The sequence below is a fragment of the Gobio gobio genome (genome assembly GCF_949357685.1).
Source record: "Gobio gobio genome assembly, chromosome: 24".
NCBI lineage: Eukaryota > Metazoa > Chordata > Actinopteri > Cypriniformes > Gobionidae > Gobio > Gobio gobio.
Genome location: NC_137120.1, coordinates 30139400 through 30159185, shown reverse-complemented (window position 1 = coordinate 30159185; position 19786 = coordinate 30139400). Strand labels below are relative to the sequence as shown.

The 19786-nt window shown below is 37.2% G+C and overlaps 1 protein-coding gene across 8 annotated transcripts in view; it reads right to left on the bottom strand.

Annotated features, from left to right (window-relative positions):
• Nucleotides 1-3259: 3259 nt before the first annotated feature.
• The window catches only part of camsap2a (calmodulin regulated spectrin-associated protein family, member 2a), a 47271-nt gene continuing 30744 nt past the window's right edge, over nt 3260-19786 (bottom strand). For 4 of the 8 annotated variants that reach the window (XM_079807005.1, XM_079807003.1, XM_079807009.1 and 1 more), the window contains 11 exons: nt 14245-14335; nt 14062-14158; nt 13908-13945; nt 13727-13796; nt 11317-13354; nt 10083-10219; nt 9780-10000; nt 9249-9339; nt 8420-8538; nt 5572-5690; nt 3260-5493 (listed from right to left, as the gene is read on the bottom strand). In XM_079807005.1, the coding sequence (XP_079663131.1) occupies nt 5188-5493; nt 5572-5690; nt 8420-8538; nt 9249-9339; nt 9780-10000; nt 10083-10219; nt 11317-13354; nt 13727-13796; nt 13908-13945; nt 14062-14158; nt 14245-14335 (3327 nt within the window). In that variant the 3' untranslated portion in view covers nt 3260-5187. Of the gene's footprint in view, nt 5494-5571; nt 5691-8419; nt 8539-8897; nt 9111-9248; nt 9340-9779; nt 10001-10082; nt 10220-11316; nt 13355-13726; nt 13797-13907; nt 13946-14061; nt 14159-14244; nt 14336-19786 lie in introns of those variants that run through there. The other 4 variants (XM_079807006.1, XM_079807004.1, XM_079807002.1 and 1 more) reach the window with 3 other exon arrangements.

The window sequence follows — 19786 nt, the reverse complement described above, 5'->3', positions numbered from 1 at the left end:
TCTGAGATAGCATAGATTTCACGCATAGATGTCATTATGCGTATGCATGGGTTTTGATTGTATAGTCACTATTCTACACACTACAATAGACTTGTGCATTATCCTATACACTGCCACAAAGTGGCAAGCAAGCCACTGTATGTGGAATTTTTTATCCATCCATCCCTTCTAGGAGACTAATAAAAAATGTTGTAACATCAAGTAATCTAATGAGTCATATCATTGTTATATTTTCCAAGCATTGATTTTAGACTGGGAGGATATTCTGATTAATCATCATACACCACTTGCTATATTTCAGCTACAATTTATGTTTGTACTGTCTATTGTTCTTGAAAATACTTCATCTGCAGTAACTTTTTTGTTGTAAATAAATGTATGTTACTAGAATGTAATTTGCAGTTACATCAAAAAAGTAATCTGATTACGTAATGCATGTTACTTTTTATGCGTTTCTCGTAACATCAAAAACATAATCTGATTATGTAATGCATGTTATTTGTAATGTGTTGCTTGTTTAATCAAAAACATAATCTGATTATGCAATGCATGTTTGTAATGTGTTGCTTGTTACATCAAAAAGTAATCTGGTTATGCAATGCATGTTACTTTTTATGCGTTACACATAGCAACAAAAACATAATCTGATTATTTAATGCATGTTACTTTTAATGCATTACTACTCATAACATTAAAAAAGTAATCTGATATTGTAATGCATGTTACTTGTAATGTGTTGCTTGTTACATCAAAAACTAATCTAGTTATGTAATGCATGTTACTTTTAATGCCTTATCACTTGTAACATTAAAAAAGTAATCTGATATGTAATGCGTGTTATTTGTAATGTATTCCTTGTTACATCAAAAGTAATCTGATTATGCAATGCATGATACTTTTTGTGCGTTACTCGTAGCATCAAAAACATAATCTGATTATGTAGTGCATGATACTTTTAATGCGTTACTCGTAACATCAAAAACGTAATCTGATTATGTAGTGCATGATACTTTTAATGCATTACTACTCATTACATTAAAAAAGTAATCTGATATTGTAATGCATGTTACTTGTAATGTGTTGCTTGTTACATCAAAAAGTAATCTGGTTATGTAATGCATGTTACTTTTAATGTGTTACTTGTAACATCAAAAAGTTATCTGGTTATGTAATGCATGTTACTTTTAATGTGTTACCACTAGTAACATTAAAAAAGTAATCTGATTATGTAATGCGTGTTATTTGTAATGTGTTGCTTGTTTAATCAAAAACATAATCTGATTATGTAATGCATGTTATTTGTAATGTGTTGCTTGTTTAATCAAAAACATAATCTGATTATGTAATGCATGTTATTTGTAATGTGTTGCTTGTTTAATCAAAAACATAATCTGATTATGTAATGCATGTTATTTGTAATGTATTGCTTGTTTAATCAAAAACATAATCTGATTATATAATGCAAGTTATTTGTAATGTATTGCTTGTTACATCAAAACATAATCTGATTATTTAATGCAAGTTATTTGTAATGTATTGCTTGTTTAATCAAAAACATAATCTGATTATATAATGCATGTTATTTGTAATGTGTTGCTTGTTTAATCAAAAACATAATCTGATTATGTAATGCAAGTTATTTGTAATGTGTTGCTTGTTACATCAAAAACTAATCTGGTTATGTAATGCATGTTACTTGTAATGTGTTACTTGTTACATCAAAAACGTAATCTGATTATGTAGTGCATGTTACTTTTAATGCATTACTACTCATAACATTAAAAAATTAATCTGATATTGTGATGGATTGTTACTTGTAATGTGTTGCTTGTTACATCAAAAAGTAATCTGATTATGTAATGCGTGTTATTTGTAATGTATTCCTTGTTACATCAAAAGCAATCTGATTATGCAATGCATGTTACTTTTTATGCGTTACTCATAACATCAAAAACGTAATCTGATTATGTAATGCATGATACTTTTTATGCGTTACTCATAATATCAAAAACGTAATCTGATTATGTAATGCATGATACTTTTTATGCGTTACTCATAACATCAAAAACGTAATCTGATTATGTAATGCATGATACTTTTTATGCGTTACTCATAATATCAAAAACATAATCTGATTATGCAATGCATGTTACTTTTTATGCGTTATTCGTAACATCAAAACGTAATCTGATTATGTAATGCATGTTACTTTTTATGCGTTACTCGTAACATCAAAAACAATCTGATTATGTAATGCATGTTACTTTTTATGCGTTACTCGTAACATCAAAAACAATCTGATTATGTAATGCATGATACTTTTAATGCATTACTACTCATAACATTAAAAAAGTTATCTGATATTGTAATGCATGTTACTTGTAATGTGTTGCTTGTTACATCAAAAAGTAATCTAGTTATGTAATGCATGTTACTTTTTATGCGTTACTCGTAGCATCAAAAACATAATCTGATTATGTAATGCATGTTATTTGTAATGCATTGCTTGTTACATCAAAAACAATCTGATTATGCAATGCATGATACTTTTTATGCGTTACTCGAAACATCAAAAACAATCTGGTTATGCAATGCATGATACTTTTTATGCGTTACTCATAACATCAAAAACGTAATCTGATTATGTAATGCATGATACTTTTCATGCGTTACTCATAACATCAAAAACTTAATCTGATTATGCAATACATGTTACTTTTTATGCGTTATTTGTAACATCAAAATGTAATCTGATTATGTAATGCATGATACTTTTAATGCGTTACCACTCGTAACATCAAAAAGTAATCTGATTATGTAATGCATGTTACTTGTAATGCGTTGCTTATTACATCACTGTCACATCAACATTAATGCATTAAGTGTTAAATGTTCAAGAAAACATTCTAAAAATGTGTGTTGCATCCAAAAACACCACAAATTTGACCTTTCATTACTTCAATTTATGGACTTAATTGGTGATATTTTCGCTTGACGGGACATATGGTCATGAATATTCAAGATTTTCTTTTTTTAATTAGAGGCATTTTTGAGTACTAGAAACCTTCTTAAATTATTAAAATAATTTCTTGCATCATAATTCTTGCACTTACTACTTATTTGCACTACCAGTACTGAAAAGTGCACTTTTTCCTAGTCACTACTACAATTTTAGTATGCATTGTTGCATACCGGTACATTCATAAAATACAGATGAATGGATACAATTAATGTCAAAGAATAATCAGCAAGCTGCAAATGAGGCCATGCGAAATTTATTGAATGCAATTGAAAGAACATGTCATTTGAACAATATGACAGCACAGCACCTGAAAGAAAATAAAAGAGAGAGACGTGCTGGAGAGATCAGAGAACACACACTGTACAGTTTTCTATCGTGCTCATTTACAGTTAAATAATCCTCGTTTGTGGCCCAAAATGGCCAAATTATAATTCCGTTTCCAGTAGTACCTTTCTAATGGTTTAAAGATGGCGTCCTAACAGGCTACTTTGTATTCAAAGCTGTGAGCATTATTTCCATTCAAAACACAGACACGTCACTCGAACAATAGATGTTTGTATGTGAGAACAGGTGTGCATGTTTATGTTTCAAGAGGCAAGCACCAAAAAGAATGAATTTTTTTTACAATTCCTACTCAAACAAAAGGAAGGCTGCTGTTTTTCGTCAGGCAACAAAAGCCCCTACCCGTATACAGCCACATGTTCCTTTAAGACGATTGAAGGTGCGGTCACATTTAGCTGCATTGTTCTTAGAAATTTTGTTATTTTAATAGGTATTTGCGAGTTTGGTGATTTTGCAAAGATGCCCCCATGCAGAGTTGCTCACGCAAATTCGTAGCTTTGACCAAAAAAAAAAAAAAAAATCTGCCTGGTTTGAAAGTGACTTCTTTGTGAGCTGTGCTTCATGCATCGCTACACTATTGACAATGGACATTTTTCGACCTAAATTTCGCTAATATGATCGCACCTTACGGGGAATGCTAACAGACTGAGATTCATAACGTCTTAAAATGCCGCACAGGCTCCAGGCGTACAAAATGTGGCATGTTTTGACCTCTTCAACAAATCCAAAAAAATATTTTTTTATCATTTTCAAATAATTTACCATTCGAATGATTAAGCCCTCAGTCGCAAAACATGGAAATGTCTCCAACAATCTGGTAAAATATCATTTGGTAAACTGCTTTTAATAGTTCTGCGTGACCCAGGACAGGGAAATACTTCAGATCAGTCGCCACAAACATTCATAACAGTACAAAAGTATTGAAAATGGAATTACTCCAGCATATCTTCAACTATGGAAATATCGTTGAAACAATTCAGTCCACCATAATCCGCCTGATTTTTTAATCGCACCAACCATAAAAAAACTCACATAACAGAAAGGTTTGGATTTTAACCCCTAGTCTTATTTAAGACCTTTTATGAAAGATAAATATTGACTAAATAGATCATAATGCTGAACATTTCCTTCAGTCGGTCAACCCCCCCAAATATATATATAAAAAAGCAAATAACACCTACAGGAACGAAATGAAACAAATTCACAATCCTGCTGTGAATCAATGCCATTAGATAACGTTGAAACCCATCAAAAGTGGGTTCGGCCTGAAAACAATACCCCTCACTGCACATTAGCACACTGGTTAATGAATACTAGATATGACAGGACTCCCTTGCAATACTAAACTGTAATAATCACAAGCTATGCGTGTGAGAACCTTTCCATAAGCAGCCAGCCATACAATCATATCAGGACAGTCATAGAAAAGAAATCAAATTAAAACAAGATTAAAATATAGACAAAAAAAGGCCACACGTCAACATATGTGCGAGATTTCTGTACAAACTAAGAACATTCAGTGCTTTAGTGTACCAAGTTAAAACAAACAGGTCATCCATGATAACGTTTCATTATTTTGGCACATTTAAATAAAAACGACACGTAAACGGTGCAGTAAAACAACTCGAATCAGACAGTCTTGGGTGTTAGACACATGAGTTTGATCCATTTGCCACCCCGTAGAGTTTTACATTCCAGTTGTGCATAATTTTCGCAAACTTGTGTCCGGACGACAACTGACGGAAGAGTGTAAAAAGTGTTGTAGGATTCGAATATGTACAAACAAGTGCATTGAGATTGTGTACATCTGGCGTCGAGAAACACTAGGATTTTATGGCCGCTACTTTCTTCGGTGTTCCTGGTTTTTTGGTCTGCCACAGGTGGCTTTGGATCGTGATGGCGTCGACATTTGCAGACATGGTCTTGGCTGGGATTTGGCTGAACTGCTTCCTGTCTGAGTTGTACTTGTAGAGGCCGTCGATCATCTTGCGTGAGATGGTTTTAGGACCGATGCCGGCCAACTTGTTGGTCTCCTCCGTTTCGGGGCAGTACGTGTAGAGAGAGCGAAATTGGCAGCCAGAATCCCGGAATAGGATCAAGAAGTTGTTGGCCCCTGATTTCTCCATTTCCTTGAGAAAACAAATAAATATAATGAATAAATGTATGAATATATAGTATAAATGTAATAAAAATGAACACATGCTTACCTCCAAAATCTTGTTTTTCTGTCCCTCATTGACTTTGCCAGCCAAACAGCAATGTGCCAAAGCATTTTGAATCATATGCTTATTTGACTTTGCGCTGGGCTCTTTATATAATTTAGGACCTACAGCAAAGATATGGAGGGGGTGTTATGTAATGTCATCCTTTAATATAATATAATAATTTATTGTACCATCTGAGTCTGCTGTTGACCCTCCAGTCCTCTAGATGGAGCCATCACCCGAAGTTGAGCATGTTTAAAGGAACACGCCGACTTTTTGGGACTTTAGCTTATTCACCGTATCCCCCAGAGTTAGATAAATCCATGCATACCATTCTCATCTCTGTGCGTGCCATAACTCTGTCTGACTCTCCGCTAGCCTAGCTTAGCACAAAGACTGGAGGTAAATGGCTCCAGCTAGCCTACTGCTCAATAAGTGACAAAATAACACCAACATTTTTCTATTTACATGTTGTGATGTGTATCATGTAACATTTTGTACTAAGACCGACGTAAAATGAAAAGTTGAGATTTTCTAGACTGATATGGCCAGGAACTATACTCTCATTCCTGCGTAATAATCAAGGAACTTTGTGCCGTATCATGGGCGCAGTAAACGCAATGATATTACGCAGCACCTGAAAATAGGATAACTTCCGTCAACATAAACAACGTGACAACCTGCTTGCACAGAGAGCGTGCTGGGGACTATTTTCAGGTGCTGCGTAATATCATTGCGCCGCTGCATCCATGGTACGCCACAAGTTCTTGATTACTACGCAGGAATGAGAGTATAGTTCCAAGCCATATCGGCCTAGAAAATCACAACTTTTCATTTTCCGTCGGTCTTAGTACACAATGTAACTATACACATCACAACATGTAAATAGAAAAATGTTGGCTTTATTTTGTTGCTTTTTGAGCAGTAGGCTAGCTGGAGCCATTTACCTCCAGTCTTTGTGCTAAGCTAGGCTAGCGGTGGGTGCGTCAGACGGAGTTATGGCACACACGGAGATGAGAATGGTCTGTATGGACTTATCTAACTCTTGGGGATATGGTGAATAAGCTAAAGTCCCAAAAAGTCGGCGTGTTCCTTTAATACAAAATATAAGTAGCTGTCCGAAATCGCATATTTCCCTGCTATATAGTAGGCGAAAAACAGTATGTGACAAAATAAGTATGTCCGAATTCACAGCACTCATAAAAGAGTAGGCAAAAAGTACCCAAATGACCTACTTCTTCCGGCGAGATTCTTAAAGGGTTAGTTCACCCAAAAATGAAATTTTGCCCATGATTTACTCACCCTCAAGCTAACCTTTTATCCGAGTTATATTAAAAAAGTCCTGGCCCTTCCAAGCTTTATAATGGCAATGAATTGTTGGTTCGTTTTTGAAAGTCCATAAAAGTGCATCTATCCATCATATAACTGCTCCACACGGCTCCAGGGGGTTAATAAAGGTCTTCTGAAGCGAAGTGGCACATTTGTGTAAGAAAAATATCCATATTTAAAACTTTATAGACTAAAATAAGTCGACTTCTGGAGAAAGAGTAACCCTTGACGCATCTGTATTGACGGACGCAGAAGCGCAGAGGATAGAGCAAAACAAAACACCGGTCATGAATTAGAAGTCTAAAACGAGAATTTCGATATAAGAGAAGAGGGGCTTGAGTTTGTTGCCCAGCCCTATCAACGAGAGGCGTCAAAGCTTGCGGTGCTCCTGTACATCACATCAGGGGTTACTCTTTTAACACAAGTCAACTTGCGTACCGCTGACTGTCGGAAGCAAGTTATATAAAGTTTAAATATGGATATTTTTCTTACACAAATGCGCAAAAGGCTATTATTTACCCCCCAGAGCCGTGTTGAGCAGTTATATGATGGACAGATGCACTTTTATGTATTTCAAAAGCGAACCAACAAGTCAATGCAATTATAAAGCTGGGAAGAGCCAGGACTTTTTTAACTCCGATTGTGTTTGTCTGAAAGAAGAATGTCATACACACCTAAATAATGGGCTAATTTTCATTTTTGGGTGAACTATCCCTTTAAGTGTGCATACGATGGCCATTTTACCATCCCATGAGGCCTCCGGAGAGGATTTGTGAATGGCGGTGACACCCATAGATATACATAATAAAGGCTAGATGTCTTACGGTGGAGTCTCTAACGTCATGACCGGCGACCATCTTGTCACAGGCAGTGCTCTGTGGCACCTGATGTAAGTCGAGTGATCTGCATGAACACAAATACTCTTATCTCACTGAAATCTTGACGGATTTACAAATGGTTTGGTTTCTTACGAACGTTATTAACGTGGCTAAAATTATGGATGCTTGAACAAATTATGAATATTTTTTCATAAGAATGCAGTGTCATAACTACATCTCTGACGTTTATAACAAACCAAACAGTTTGAAAATCGGTAGAAAATTGAGCAAGTTATGGTTATTTAAAAAGTGCAAGCACCATGAAAAAAATGTTACGAGAGAGCGAGCTGCCAGTGACAAGATGGCAGCCAGTTGCGGACGTCGACCTCCATTGGCCAGCAGTGTGGACGAGCCATCTAGCCTTTATTATGTATATCTATGGTGACACCACGCAACTGACACAATGACAACATGGCGAATGTTGATTACATTCATACTATATAGATAGAACATACATTTTTAGCGGCAGGAGAAGTAATTACTTATTCAAAATAAGTACCTACTCAAGAGAGTAAGTGATTTCAGATATAGCCCAAATGTTTGGTCATTTAGAAAAACGTAAATGTTGAGAACTCAGAACTATTATACAGGCGATCGCTCCCTCGGGTGGATTGGTGGTGGAGCTGCAGCTGTAGTATTTTAACCTGTGTATTCGGTGTTGGACGTTAATGAGGATGTGGTGGAACCATTCTCCCAGTCTTTCTCTCCGTTACGACTGCTGGAGCGAGTCGGTGACAGGCAACCGTCTGCTGAGTCAGGCCTACTGGGATGATATGATAAACTCAGTTTCATACAAACTCTGACAGGAACAGTGCTGATACACCCAACAACAAATCCTGCTCTCATGCAAAATCAGGCAGTGAGGTCTTCGTGACTGAATCATAACATTGTGTTTTTTATGTACTTCATTATTATAAGCAAAAATAAAACGAATATTAAATGCACATTAAGATCAGGAACATGTATTAGTTTGAACTAACATTATTGAAGGCGCTAAACAAGTCTCTTGCGAAAGTGTCAAAAGCAGTTTTTGCGGTTTCAGTGCCATTCAATGCAAGTGTGAGGGTTAGTGACCTTAAACCAATGCTTATTTAATAATGACAAAATAAAACAAACAAAAATGCAGTGATGGATGAACTATAATAGCCATCTTTATTGTTCAAAGACTGGGGATCATTCCTCGTGTTGCTGCCAAGCTCATAGCAAAACAGGATGTTCTTCTTGAAAAGAAGATGAATGCATAAAGAGTCTTATCCAACTAAGACTGACCTTCTATTTCTCACATGAGGAGAGCTCAAAAAGAAGAAAAGACTGCCAGATGCTAAGCTATTGCTTCTAAGATGCAAGAACATTCAATAATATAAAGGAAAAATACAGAGAATCCAAAGGATACTGGGTTAGTATTGTACAATACAGTTAGAGAAAAATATACAATTGCAGGGAAACTTAAAGACTGCTTAAAGTGCCTCTTACCTGGGTGTTTTCCTATCCGAGTTGACACTGTCATTATCTCCAAGAGACGCCAGAGACAGGCTGGACACTGAAAAAACACGAGGTCGTGAACCTGGATGCAAAACAACACGGGACAGGGCCCACAGTTACACAAGACAACAGCAAGCCCACCAAACTTTGTGTTACCCTCATAACAGTACAGCTCTCTGTAATGATGTAGCTAAATGGCCTCTCCAACTCCTTCAAACTGTTTAAACACAAACAAAAGTGTTTATGTATATAACATTGTAACATTTACTTTAAATCTGTCTTGTACAGTAGGATGTGTCCAAATAATTAGTACAAAATAATTAGAACGAATGCTTAATTAGTTCAACCACTTAGTTAGAAAATGATTAAATTGGTTAGAATAGATATTTAGAGCAAGGGAAATGTTATAGTACTTGTTAGAAGGAAATACAGAGGGATGCAGTGAGCTGGACAGGGAAAGGCTGAGAGTAGCACAAAGCATACAGTGCTGGGCTTTGCCAGTAGGGGGCGCTCGCCCTTTACCTGCCGTGGCCCTGACAGGAGTCCTGGGGGACTCCATCACATCTCTATGGATGGACTTGGGCCTTGGTTTCCTCTGCTTGGCCCCTGCAGGCCGCGGTTTGACAAGCGTGTCCATGTCCTCCATAAGCTTCAGCTGTTTTCTCCTCAGGTACTCCTGCTTGATAAATTCCCGCCGGGCTTTGTCTTCTTCCTTCTTCATGCGGTCTTCCTCTGCTTTCAGCCTGTGGGTGGAGACAGATATTTAAATCAAGAACGAGGGGGATAAGTTTAGACTTAGGGATTGACAGATGGGCTGACTGTTACCTGGCCTCCTCTTTCTTTTGCTCAAGTTCCACCTCCAGCTGTTGTTTCCTCTGCTGGCTCTCCCGTTCTCTTCTCAGCCTTTTCTCCAGAAGTGCCGCTCGTTTCATGGCCATGCTGCCCTCTCCTTTCATGTCATCCTGGAAGCATAAACACATGATCAGATCTGACATCATTTTATTGTCTTTATATGTTCAGGTTTTTGTTCAGTATCTGAAGGCAGTATACTGATGTTGATATAGTCTGAATAAACCAGATACGCTACACTGCTCAAAAACGAACCACTGCTCACTGCTAACAACAGCTGCACTTTCCAGTGATCTGTCCCAAGCTAACCTCCTTCTGCAACTGTACACACGCTAAGAAAATTTCAGATACTAGTCACACCACAGCATTTTCCTGAACTAAAGCTAAGGTAATACAGCGTTTTGGGTTCTAACTATGGTCTTTAACAGCTAAATCAACCCGATTTTTTAAAAGTTTCTTTATAAAATGTGACTGGCACTTGCCACCGCAATGCTAGAGTGTTCTGGATTAGTTGTTAGGGCATTGTTAGCTGGTTGATAATGAGTTCTGTTTTGTGTTAGCTCATTTGTAGGTGTTTGCTAAGGTTCTCTGGGTGGTTGCTTACTAACCCAGAACATATCCTACCCCAAAGTCTAGAAAAGCGATTATTCCCAACAAACATTATTTGAAGAACCAATCATATTCGTAGCCCAAATAGTGTTGGACAAGATACCCCTGGTGAAAAATCCAGCATTGCTAGTCACCAGTATGTTGGTTTGTTGGTATCCAGCATGGGAAGCAGGAATGCTGTTGGACCAGCTAAACCAGCTCAGTTTTGCTTGAGAACAGCATGACTATGCTGGTCCACCAGCTAGACCAGCACCATACCAGCTCTAACCAACATAAACCAGCCTAGACCAACATGGAATTCATGCTGGTTTAAGCTGGATTTTTCAGGAGGGACGTAATAGTGATAGTAATAGTAATAGTTACGCTTGCTACCAAGCTTCTTTAATCTACAGCAGGGTTCCTCAAATCTAGCCCTGGAGGGCCACTGTCCTGCAGAGTTTTGCTCAAACCATGCTCAAACTCACTTACCTGCAATTTACAAGTAGCTTGCTTGTTCGGGTGTGTTTGGTTAGGGTTTGAACTAAACTCTGCAGGGCAGTGGCCCTCCAGGACCAGATATGAGGAACCCTAATCTACAGGATCCTTTGACATTCAAATCTACCTTGAAGAAGAATCCACGGCAAATTTTCTGCTCATCGTCCTGATTCTCCCCTGAAGTCTCCTTTTCGCCTTCCTCTTCTAACGCCTGTCCATCCAGAGGCTTGAGAACAGACAGTGGAACCTCAATCAAATTTTTGTTGGTCTGAAGGGCAATGTCAACTGGCTCGGTGGGAGTGACAATAACGGTCTCCATTACGATCTGCGACAAGACTTCTGACACACTAGATTCCACTGCTGGCTTAACCTTATCTTTTGGTTTCTTCAACTTTTCCCTTTCTTCTGTTAGTTTGTTCTTTTTGCTCTCCCCTCCCTTATCTTCTGGCTCCTCAGCACTCAAGTCTTCTTTGTCTTCGGTTACTGCCTGTTGGGTTTCTTTGTTTGGGGAGGTGTTAGTACCAGAATAACATTCAATAGACAATGACTCAAGAACTTGTTCAATGTCCTTGTCTGTGGTTTCAGCTCCTGATGGTGGTTTCTTCTCACTTCCCAAATAAGAAAACGAGCAGGACACGGATTGAGAAGGGGAGAACCTTCTGAGGCGTGGGATGCTGTCCACTGATTGTGGAACCGTCAAGACTCGGTTGAAGGGAGTGATCTTTAGCTCACTGGGTCTGGGTGTCCTTGGTGTCTTGGAATGGAAAGAAGCAGACTTCCTCTTAAGGTTTGTAGGGGAATGGTGTGTAGCTCTAGGGGAATCTGCAGGTGAGGGAGACCCAGAAGAGCGTGCCCCACTCCCTCTGAGCTCCCACACCTGCTTTTGTGGCGAAGGTTGAAGTGGTGACACAGCCCAGGTCTGTTGCTCTCGCATCTGCATAATTACCTCCTGCTGCTGGGCCAGTCGCTGCATCTCAGTCTGCAAGAAGCTCAGGGAAGCATTGAGCTTCTCAATGGAGTGCGTATATTCCATCAGGTCTGCCTCACATGTGCCATCCTCACCCGCAGACTTAAGTGGAGACTTGTCAGGTTGGGGTGTCTCCGCTGGCGTCTTGCTTCCCTCTGAGCTAGGAGTGTCCTCCTGAGATGGTGAGGAGCCATCTACTCCTTTCCTCTTGACAACTTTGAGGAAAGCAGTCTTTCCCATCTTTTGACGGTGTCGCGTAAAGGCCGCCTCCACTTTCTTCTTCTGGGCTTCAATGGCTCGACGCTTCTCCTCAAGTCTCATGCGCAGTTGAACCATTTCTGCAGCCATGGCCTGGGCTGGGTCCTTGGATGGCTGATGTGCAGGGCTGATATCAGGCGAAGGGGCCCAGGAGACAGAGTGAGGAATGCCAAGGTCTGAACCATCTGGTGTTGTTCCCTGGGAAGGACCACCTTTGGCCTCCCCGTTTGGATTCAGTTTACGAAATTTCTGCTCAGCAAAGCTGGTCATCTTAATCCCAGGTGCAAAAGCAGGGGTTGGGATACTTCCAGCAGGGGACTTGGCGCTAAGGTTGCTGGTACATGGGCTAATAGAGCCTTGGCTATGGCAAGCTTTTGCCTCAAAGTCTTGATCTGTGTCAAGATCCATGCTGACAGTACAATCCCTAAGGGATGAGTCCTCATCTAAAGTCTCTTGGATGTCCTCTGTCCGCACATGGATGCCAGTGTCTACTTCAGTGGTGGATGAGCTAGCAACCCCTTTGAATGATTCTGAAACTGAGTCTAGCTCGCCATCCTTTGCTTTGGAGTTCAGTTCACTTTTATTCTGAAGGTGAAGAAAGAAGCCCTCACCGGCTGCATGGGCCCAGGGGCTCTGTGATGGCTTCTTTGAGTTGTGGATGATCTCAAGGGCCTCTTCGATGCTAGGTGGCCCTGATCCATTTAGACGGCTGTTATGATTCCCTGACTGGCTGTCAGGACAGCCTTCTTCCTCAATGTCCATGTTCTTGCCATTGACAGGCTGAAAGGATAGATTTCTCTTGATGCCCCTTGTCCCATGGGGCATCTTGAAACCAAAACCTTCAGTGCTGGCAGACCGAGTCATTCCTCGGCCAGTAGGTGTTTGATTGGTGCACTCTTTATCAAGTGGTATTTCAAAGGACACACCCTGAGCAGCAGACCTGCAGAAAGAAGACAGGATGAGGTAACACTTTAGTTAATAGTGAGAATTGGACCCTGAACTATTTGCTTATTAGCATGCATATTACTAGGGATATTGACTGTTTACTTATAAAGCACATATTAATGCTTTATTCTGCATGACTATATTCTACATCCTTAATCCTACCCAATACCTAAACTTATCAACAACCTTACTAAATATATTAATAAGCAGTAATTAGGAGTTTATTGAGACAAAAGTCGTAGTTAATAGTTAGGAAATAGTGAGAATTGGAACCTAATCTAAAGTGTGACCCAGGATGATATCCTATTGCATGCAGTTTTAAACTCTATGGCTTAAAGTCTCAATAATGAGATGAAATTGCACTTACTTCTTCTCCTTGGGCCAAGTACCCATGAAGCTGTCCACAAATGACATTGAGGTTGATCGCCTGATCTCACCTGTATAACACACATATATCATTTATATAGCACTGGGTGCATTTATTACTTATATCTTGTTGTCATAAAACTATTTTTAGACTAAGAACTTTAGGCACTATAGGATTTTACCTGAGCCTGATGTCTGTGGTTGAGGTCGGAGGGGGAGACTTGAACAAAAAAAAAAAAAAAATAGGAATATCAATTAAATCTTACATTTGAATTTCAACAGCTACAAAGTATAAAAAAAGAGGGGGATTTTTCTATTAAAGATATTTTTATATACCTTGGTCTGTCTGGACTAGGAGGTCTTTCCATGAAACTTCTCTTTGTGACTTTTGAGATGGGCACAGGCGGCAGATTTTTCAGTGAAGGGGCTGGTGCTATTAATCACAAGACAAATGTGTCAATATACAAATGTAAACCCCACTGGCTAATATTTCTGTAATAAATTATAAGATAAGTTTACCTTCAGTTTCTAACATCTGAGGTTGAACAAATGGCGGCTTAACAACCTCAAACCACCAGAAGAGTTCAGCCATGAACACAAGATAGTTATTCTGATAAAAAAACAAAAAACAAAATAGCTTTAGTATTTCATATATATAATAACGGTATAATAAGGTGTGCAAGCATTTATAAATCTGGTACATGCAATATTCCTCCTCTCCCACAAGATGTCTCTGCAATTCTCTAAATCCTGTTGGTGCATGTACAGACACCACCTGGAGACAAAAACGTCCTTTTCCTTCAAATTTAATTGTATAGCTTATATGCAAAGAATGTTAAGGAATTATGTAATGTACAGTATATATAGCTTTTTTATTGCTTGGTCTAATAACACAATCTTTTTGTGTTATGATGACCAACATCTTTACACCAAGACTACAGAATTCATGACCTTGAATTCATCGAGGGTACCTGACAAGATGAAAAATGCCTCGCTCTGATACACTATTCCCACTCAGCAGAAATTGTAACTAGCAGTTAAAAGGCACAGGGTAACAGCAGCAATTATCTGAGGCCACTCCCAGAAGACATTACCTCGGCATTTTAATTGACTTTCAACAAAGAGTCCTTGCTCTCTTTATAGGCTAGAGTAGCTCACATCTATTCAATATAACAAACTGATTAAAGCATTTATTCATCATATAATCCAAGGCATCATTCGTTGACCTCTGCAACAGCTTTTAATAAAATATTAAAATGTCACTTGCTAGCAAATTAACAACAACAACGCCGTCGCCACCCATTGTCAAATTATTCAAATATACTCTATAGTGAAATTTGTATTTTCTCTCATACACAACCTCATTTTATGCATTGACATGAAACCTCATCTACCAGTGCTATTGGCAATAACTAAAGAAATAAATAAAGGGGTTCACTGGAAACATTTGTATGGAGTGGTTGAAAGAGCCGGAGCAGTTGCGTGTCTGTACCCAGATGGTGTTTGGCACATGCGTCCTCTCCCCCATCTGCCTGTCTACCTACTTATTCACACATAAAGTGTGAACATATTATTAGAAGGCTTATCTATAATTTTAGGGGAGGCAAATGTTGCTTTCAATTAGGGATGCTGATTTAAAGTGAATAGCTCGCCCAAAAATAAAAACTCTGTCATCATTTACTCACCCTCATGTTGTTCCAAACCTGTGTACATTTCTTTGTTCTGCTGAACACAAATGAAGATATTTGGAAGAATGTTTGTAACCAAGCAGATCTTGGCCCCCATTGACTGCCACAGTAGGGGGAAAAAATACAATGGGGCCTGAGATCAGCTTGTTACAAACATTCTTCCAAATATCTTCCTTTGTGTTCAGCAGAACAAAGAAATTTATACAGATTTGGAACAACTTGAGTGTTAGTAAATAATGACAGAATTTTCATTTTTGGGTGAACTATCCCTTTAATTTAGTACAATTAATTGTTAAAAAAATTATAAAATAAAATGAATTATGCTTCCTGACATGTATGACAATTCCTTAAATCACAGCATGGCATTTTTAAAAAGATGCCGCTTATTTTGTGATGCTAATTAAAATATGACATGAGAAAAAATATATAAATTAAATATTAAATATTTACATAATTATATATAGAAAACAAATTTTAAATGTACAATTGTCGTAAAAATTATATGAATATACGTCAGACTTCATATGTTAACCTATTTAATTTGACAACTAATGATAACAGAAATAAAAGAGAAGGGAATGAGATCAGGTCACAATACATTCATATTCTGCAAAAGCACCACATGAAGCACATGTGCAAACCGCACTGAACCTTTCAATAAAAGCAAGCAGCTGGGATTAGAAAGCTGACAGAATCTGGGTCAAGGTTACAGCTCAGTGACCTGCTCTCAATTCCCCTCACATCTCTGAGATTCAGCTCTGGAGTCTGGCACTGTATCAGATGCTGATCATGTCCTCTAACCACAGGCTGTTGGGTGCAAATAAAACCCAACACAGTGTGAGATTTTGCTCATTTGTGGAACTACAGTTTAAACAAAAACCAGGTGGAACGTTGATCCCATTAGCACTGCTCTCTGTTTAGGAGTTTCTAAGGTTATTTCAAACAACCTCTTTATGGTTTAGTAAGTGTGGCCAGGTTTCCAAATCCGTTGTGACTGCCTGAATATAAATTGCCAAACTACATCTCCACATTCTCTTTTTATAACCACTGAAACCAACCGTTTCATCTTATGGATTTCAACACTATCGGCAGAAATGTTCATCATTCATCTTTATTTCAAAAAGAACCAAAGGCTTCTCAGTATCCATGACTGAAAATCTTGGCTGCAGATGTTCTTTCTATCCAGTCCAGAGTCCAAACCAGAGAGGGCCAAGATCAAAGACATGATGACGACATAACATTGGGAAAGAAAGAAACTTCCCTTGCATCTGATCCCATCGAGAAAGTCTAGAGAGTTGTTTTATAGCTGACAGAGTACATTTACATTTACATTTATGCATTTGGCAGACGCTTTTATCCAAAGCGACTTACATTGCATTCAAGGTTAACATTTTACATTTTACAGAGTAGTCTGAAAGTAAAGACCTCCCGTTTGATGGTATGTAGCTTGCAACACAAGTTTTCTCTATTTTTTACATAACATTTTAAGATCTTAAGAGGACGAAAATCTCATAGAAAAGCAATATAAAACAATATACAATATAAAAGCTAATTATTCTAATTTGGTTAATTTCAAATATAAACTGTTGGGTTAAAAATTTCAAATAAAATTTGTTGGGTTACAAATTTCAAATATGAACCGTTGGGTTAAAAATTTCAAATAAAATTTGTTGGGTTACAAATTTCAAATAAGAACCGTTGGGTTACAAATTTAAAATATGAACCGTTGGGTTAAAAATTTAAAATATGAACCGTTGGGTTACAAATTTAAAATATGAACCGTTGGGTTAAAAATTTCAAATAAAATTTGTTGGGTTACAAATTTCAAATATGAACCGTTGGGTTACAAATTTAAAATATGAACCGTTGGGTTAAAACTTTCAAATATAAACCGTTGGGTTATACATTTAAAATATGAACCGTTGGGTTACAAATTTCAAATAAGAATCGTTGGGTTACAAATTTCAAATATGAACCGTTGGGTTACAAATTTCAAATAAGAACCACTGGGTTAAAACTTTCAAATATGAACCGTTGGGTTACAAATTTCAAATATGAACCGTTGGGTTAAAATTTTTAAATACGAACCGTTGGGTTACAAATTTCAAATAAGAACCGTTGGGTTACAAATTTCAAATATGAACCATTGGGTTACAAATTTCAAATATGAACTGTTGGGTTACAAATTTCAAATATGAAACGTTGGGTTAAAACTTTCAAATATGAACCGTTGGGTTAAAAATTTCAAATAAAATTTGTTGGGTTACAAATTTCAAATAAGAACCGTTGGGTTACAAATTTAAAATATGAACCGTTGGGTTAAAACTTTCAAATATGAACCGTTGGGTTAAAAATTTAAAATATGAACCGTTGGGTTACAAATTTAAAATATGAACCGTTGGGTTACAAATTTCAAATAAAATTTGTTGGGTTACAAATTTCAAATAAGAACCGTTGGGTTACAAATTTAAAATATGAACCGTTGGGTTAAAACTTTCAAATATAAACCGTTGGGTTATACATTTAAAATATGAACCGTTGGGTTACAAATTTCAAATAAGAATCGTTGGGTTACAAATTTCAAATATGAACCGTTGGGTTACAAATTTCAAATAAGAACCACTGGGTTAAAACTTTCAAATATGAACCGTTGGGTTACAAATTTCAAATATGAACCGTTGGGTTAAAAATTTCAAATACGAAAAGTTGGGTTACAAATTTCAAATAAGAACCGTTGGGTTACAAATTTCAAATATGAACCATTGGGTTACAAATTTCAAATATGAACTGTTGGGTTACAAATTTCAAATATGAACCGTTGGGTTAAAAATTTCAAATACGAAAAGTTGGGTTACAAATTTCAAATAAGAACCGTTGGGTTACAAATTTCAAATATGAACCATTGGGTTACAAATTTCAAATATGAACCATTGGGTTACAAATTTCAAATATGAACCGTTGGGTTAAAAATTTCAAATAAAATTTGTTGGGTTACAAATTTCAAATAAGAACCGTTGGGTTACAAATTTAAAATATGAACCGTTGGGTTAAAACTTTCAAATATGAACCGTTGGGTTACAAATTTCAAATAAGAACCGTTGGGTTAAAAATTAAAAAAAAGAACCGTTGGGTTACAAATTTCAAATATGAACCGTTGGGTTAAAAATTTAAAAAAAGAACCGTTGGGTTACAAATTTCAAATAAGAACCGTTGGGTTACAAATTTCAAATATGAACCGTTGGGTTACAACTTTCAAATAAGAACCGTTGGGTTAAAAATTTCAAATAAGAACCGTTGGGTTAAAAATTTCAAATAAGAACTGTTGGGTTAAAAATTTCAAATATGAACCGTTGGGTTACAAATTTCAAATATGAACCGTTGGGTTAAAACTTTCAAATATGAACCGTTGGGTTATAAATTTCAAATAAGAACCGTTGGGTTACAAATTTCAAATAAGAACCGTTGGGTTACAAATTTCAAAGAACAAAAAAACATGCTTCCTATTAGAGCCAATAAATGTTATCAGCCGATAAAAGCAATTATTTTCACTATCGCCGATTGTTTAAAAACAGCCAATGATCAGGAACGATTATATCCTGTCAATCAATAGGGGGCGGAAAACGTGTTCAGACTGCAGCTCATACTGTGTGTGAAGAAAATCTCTTTTGTGTTGAATTAAGGGCAAGTTAACTCAACAGTAACACATTTACAGTTCAAAAATAGCAACATTAAAGCATTTGACCCTATGAATTACCCGTAGTTTAAGCCTGGTCCGCTGTTTTTCCCTACACCAAACATTATTTGTAGCGCACCTCCAATTGAATAATCGCAAAACGCTTTGTGCTTTGTTACTTGTGATAAGAAACAAAGTCTCAGCTTTCAAATTTTGTCCATTTTATAATGAAATTCAAAAAATAAATGGCGTTTTGACGCTCTTAAATGTGACGACAGATCGCTCAAACATGCATGAACATCAGAAGGTATGTTGAAAGATACAGCAGAATTTACTGAAATGAATCGTCTCATGTAATCGCTTAATTAGTGTTTTAACCACGGAAAAACGTCAATAAAACGCTGCATTTACCTCAGGAAAGTTATCCAATGTTCATATTTTGTTAGCAAGCTATATACAAAAACACTAGAGAGGAGCTTATTTAATGTTAATGATAAGTACGCTTGAAAAAATGTTTATGAAAACTACCTTATGAGTTGTTTAAAAACATGTAACAGCTCATCTCTACTTCATATATTTAAATATCTGCTGGTTATTTTTAATGCGATTTTGTTGTTGTTTCAGTCAATGGCACTAGTCTTTAGAGAATCTGCTTCTATTGGGAGGCTGGTTTGGGCACCAGCGTTTAAAAGCACGCCTT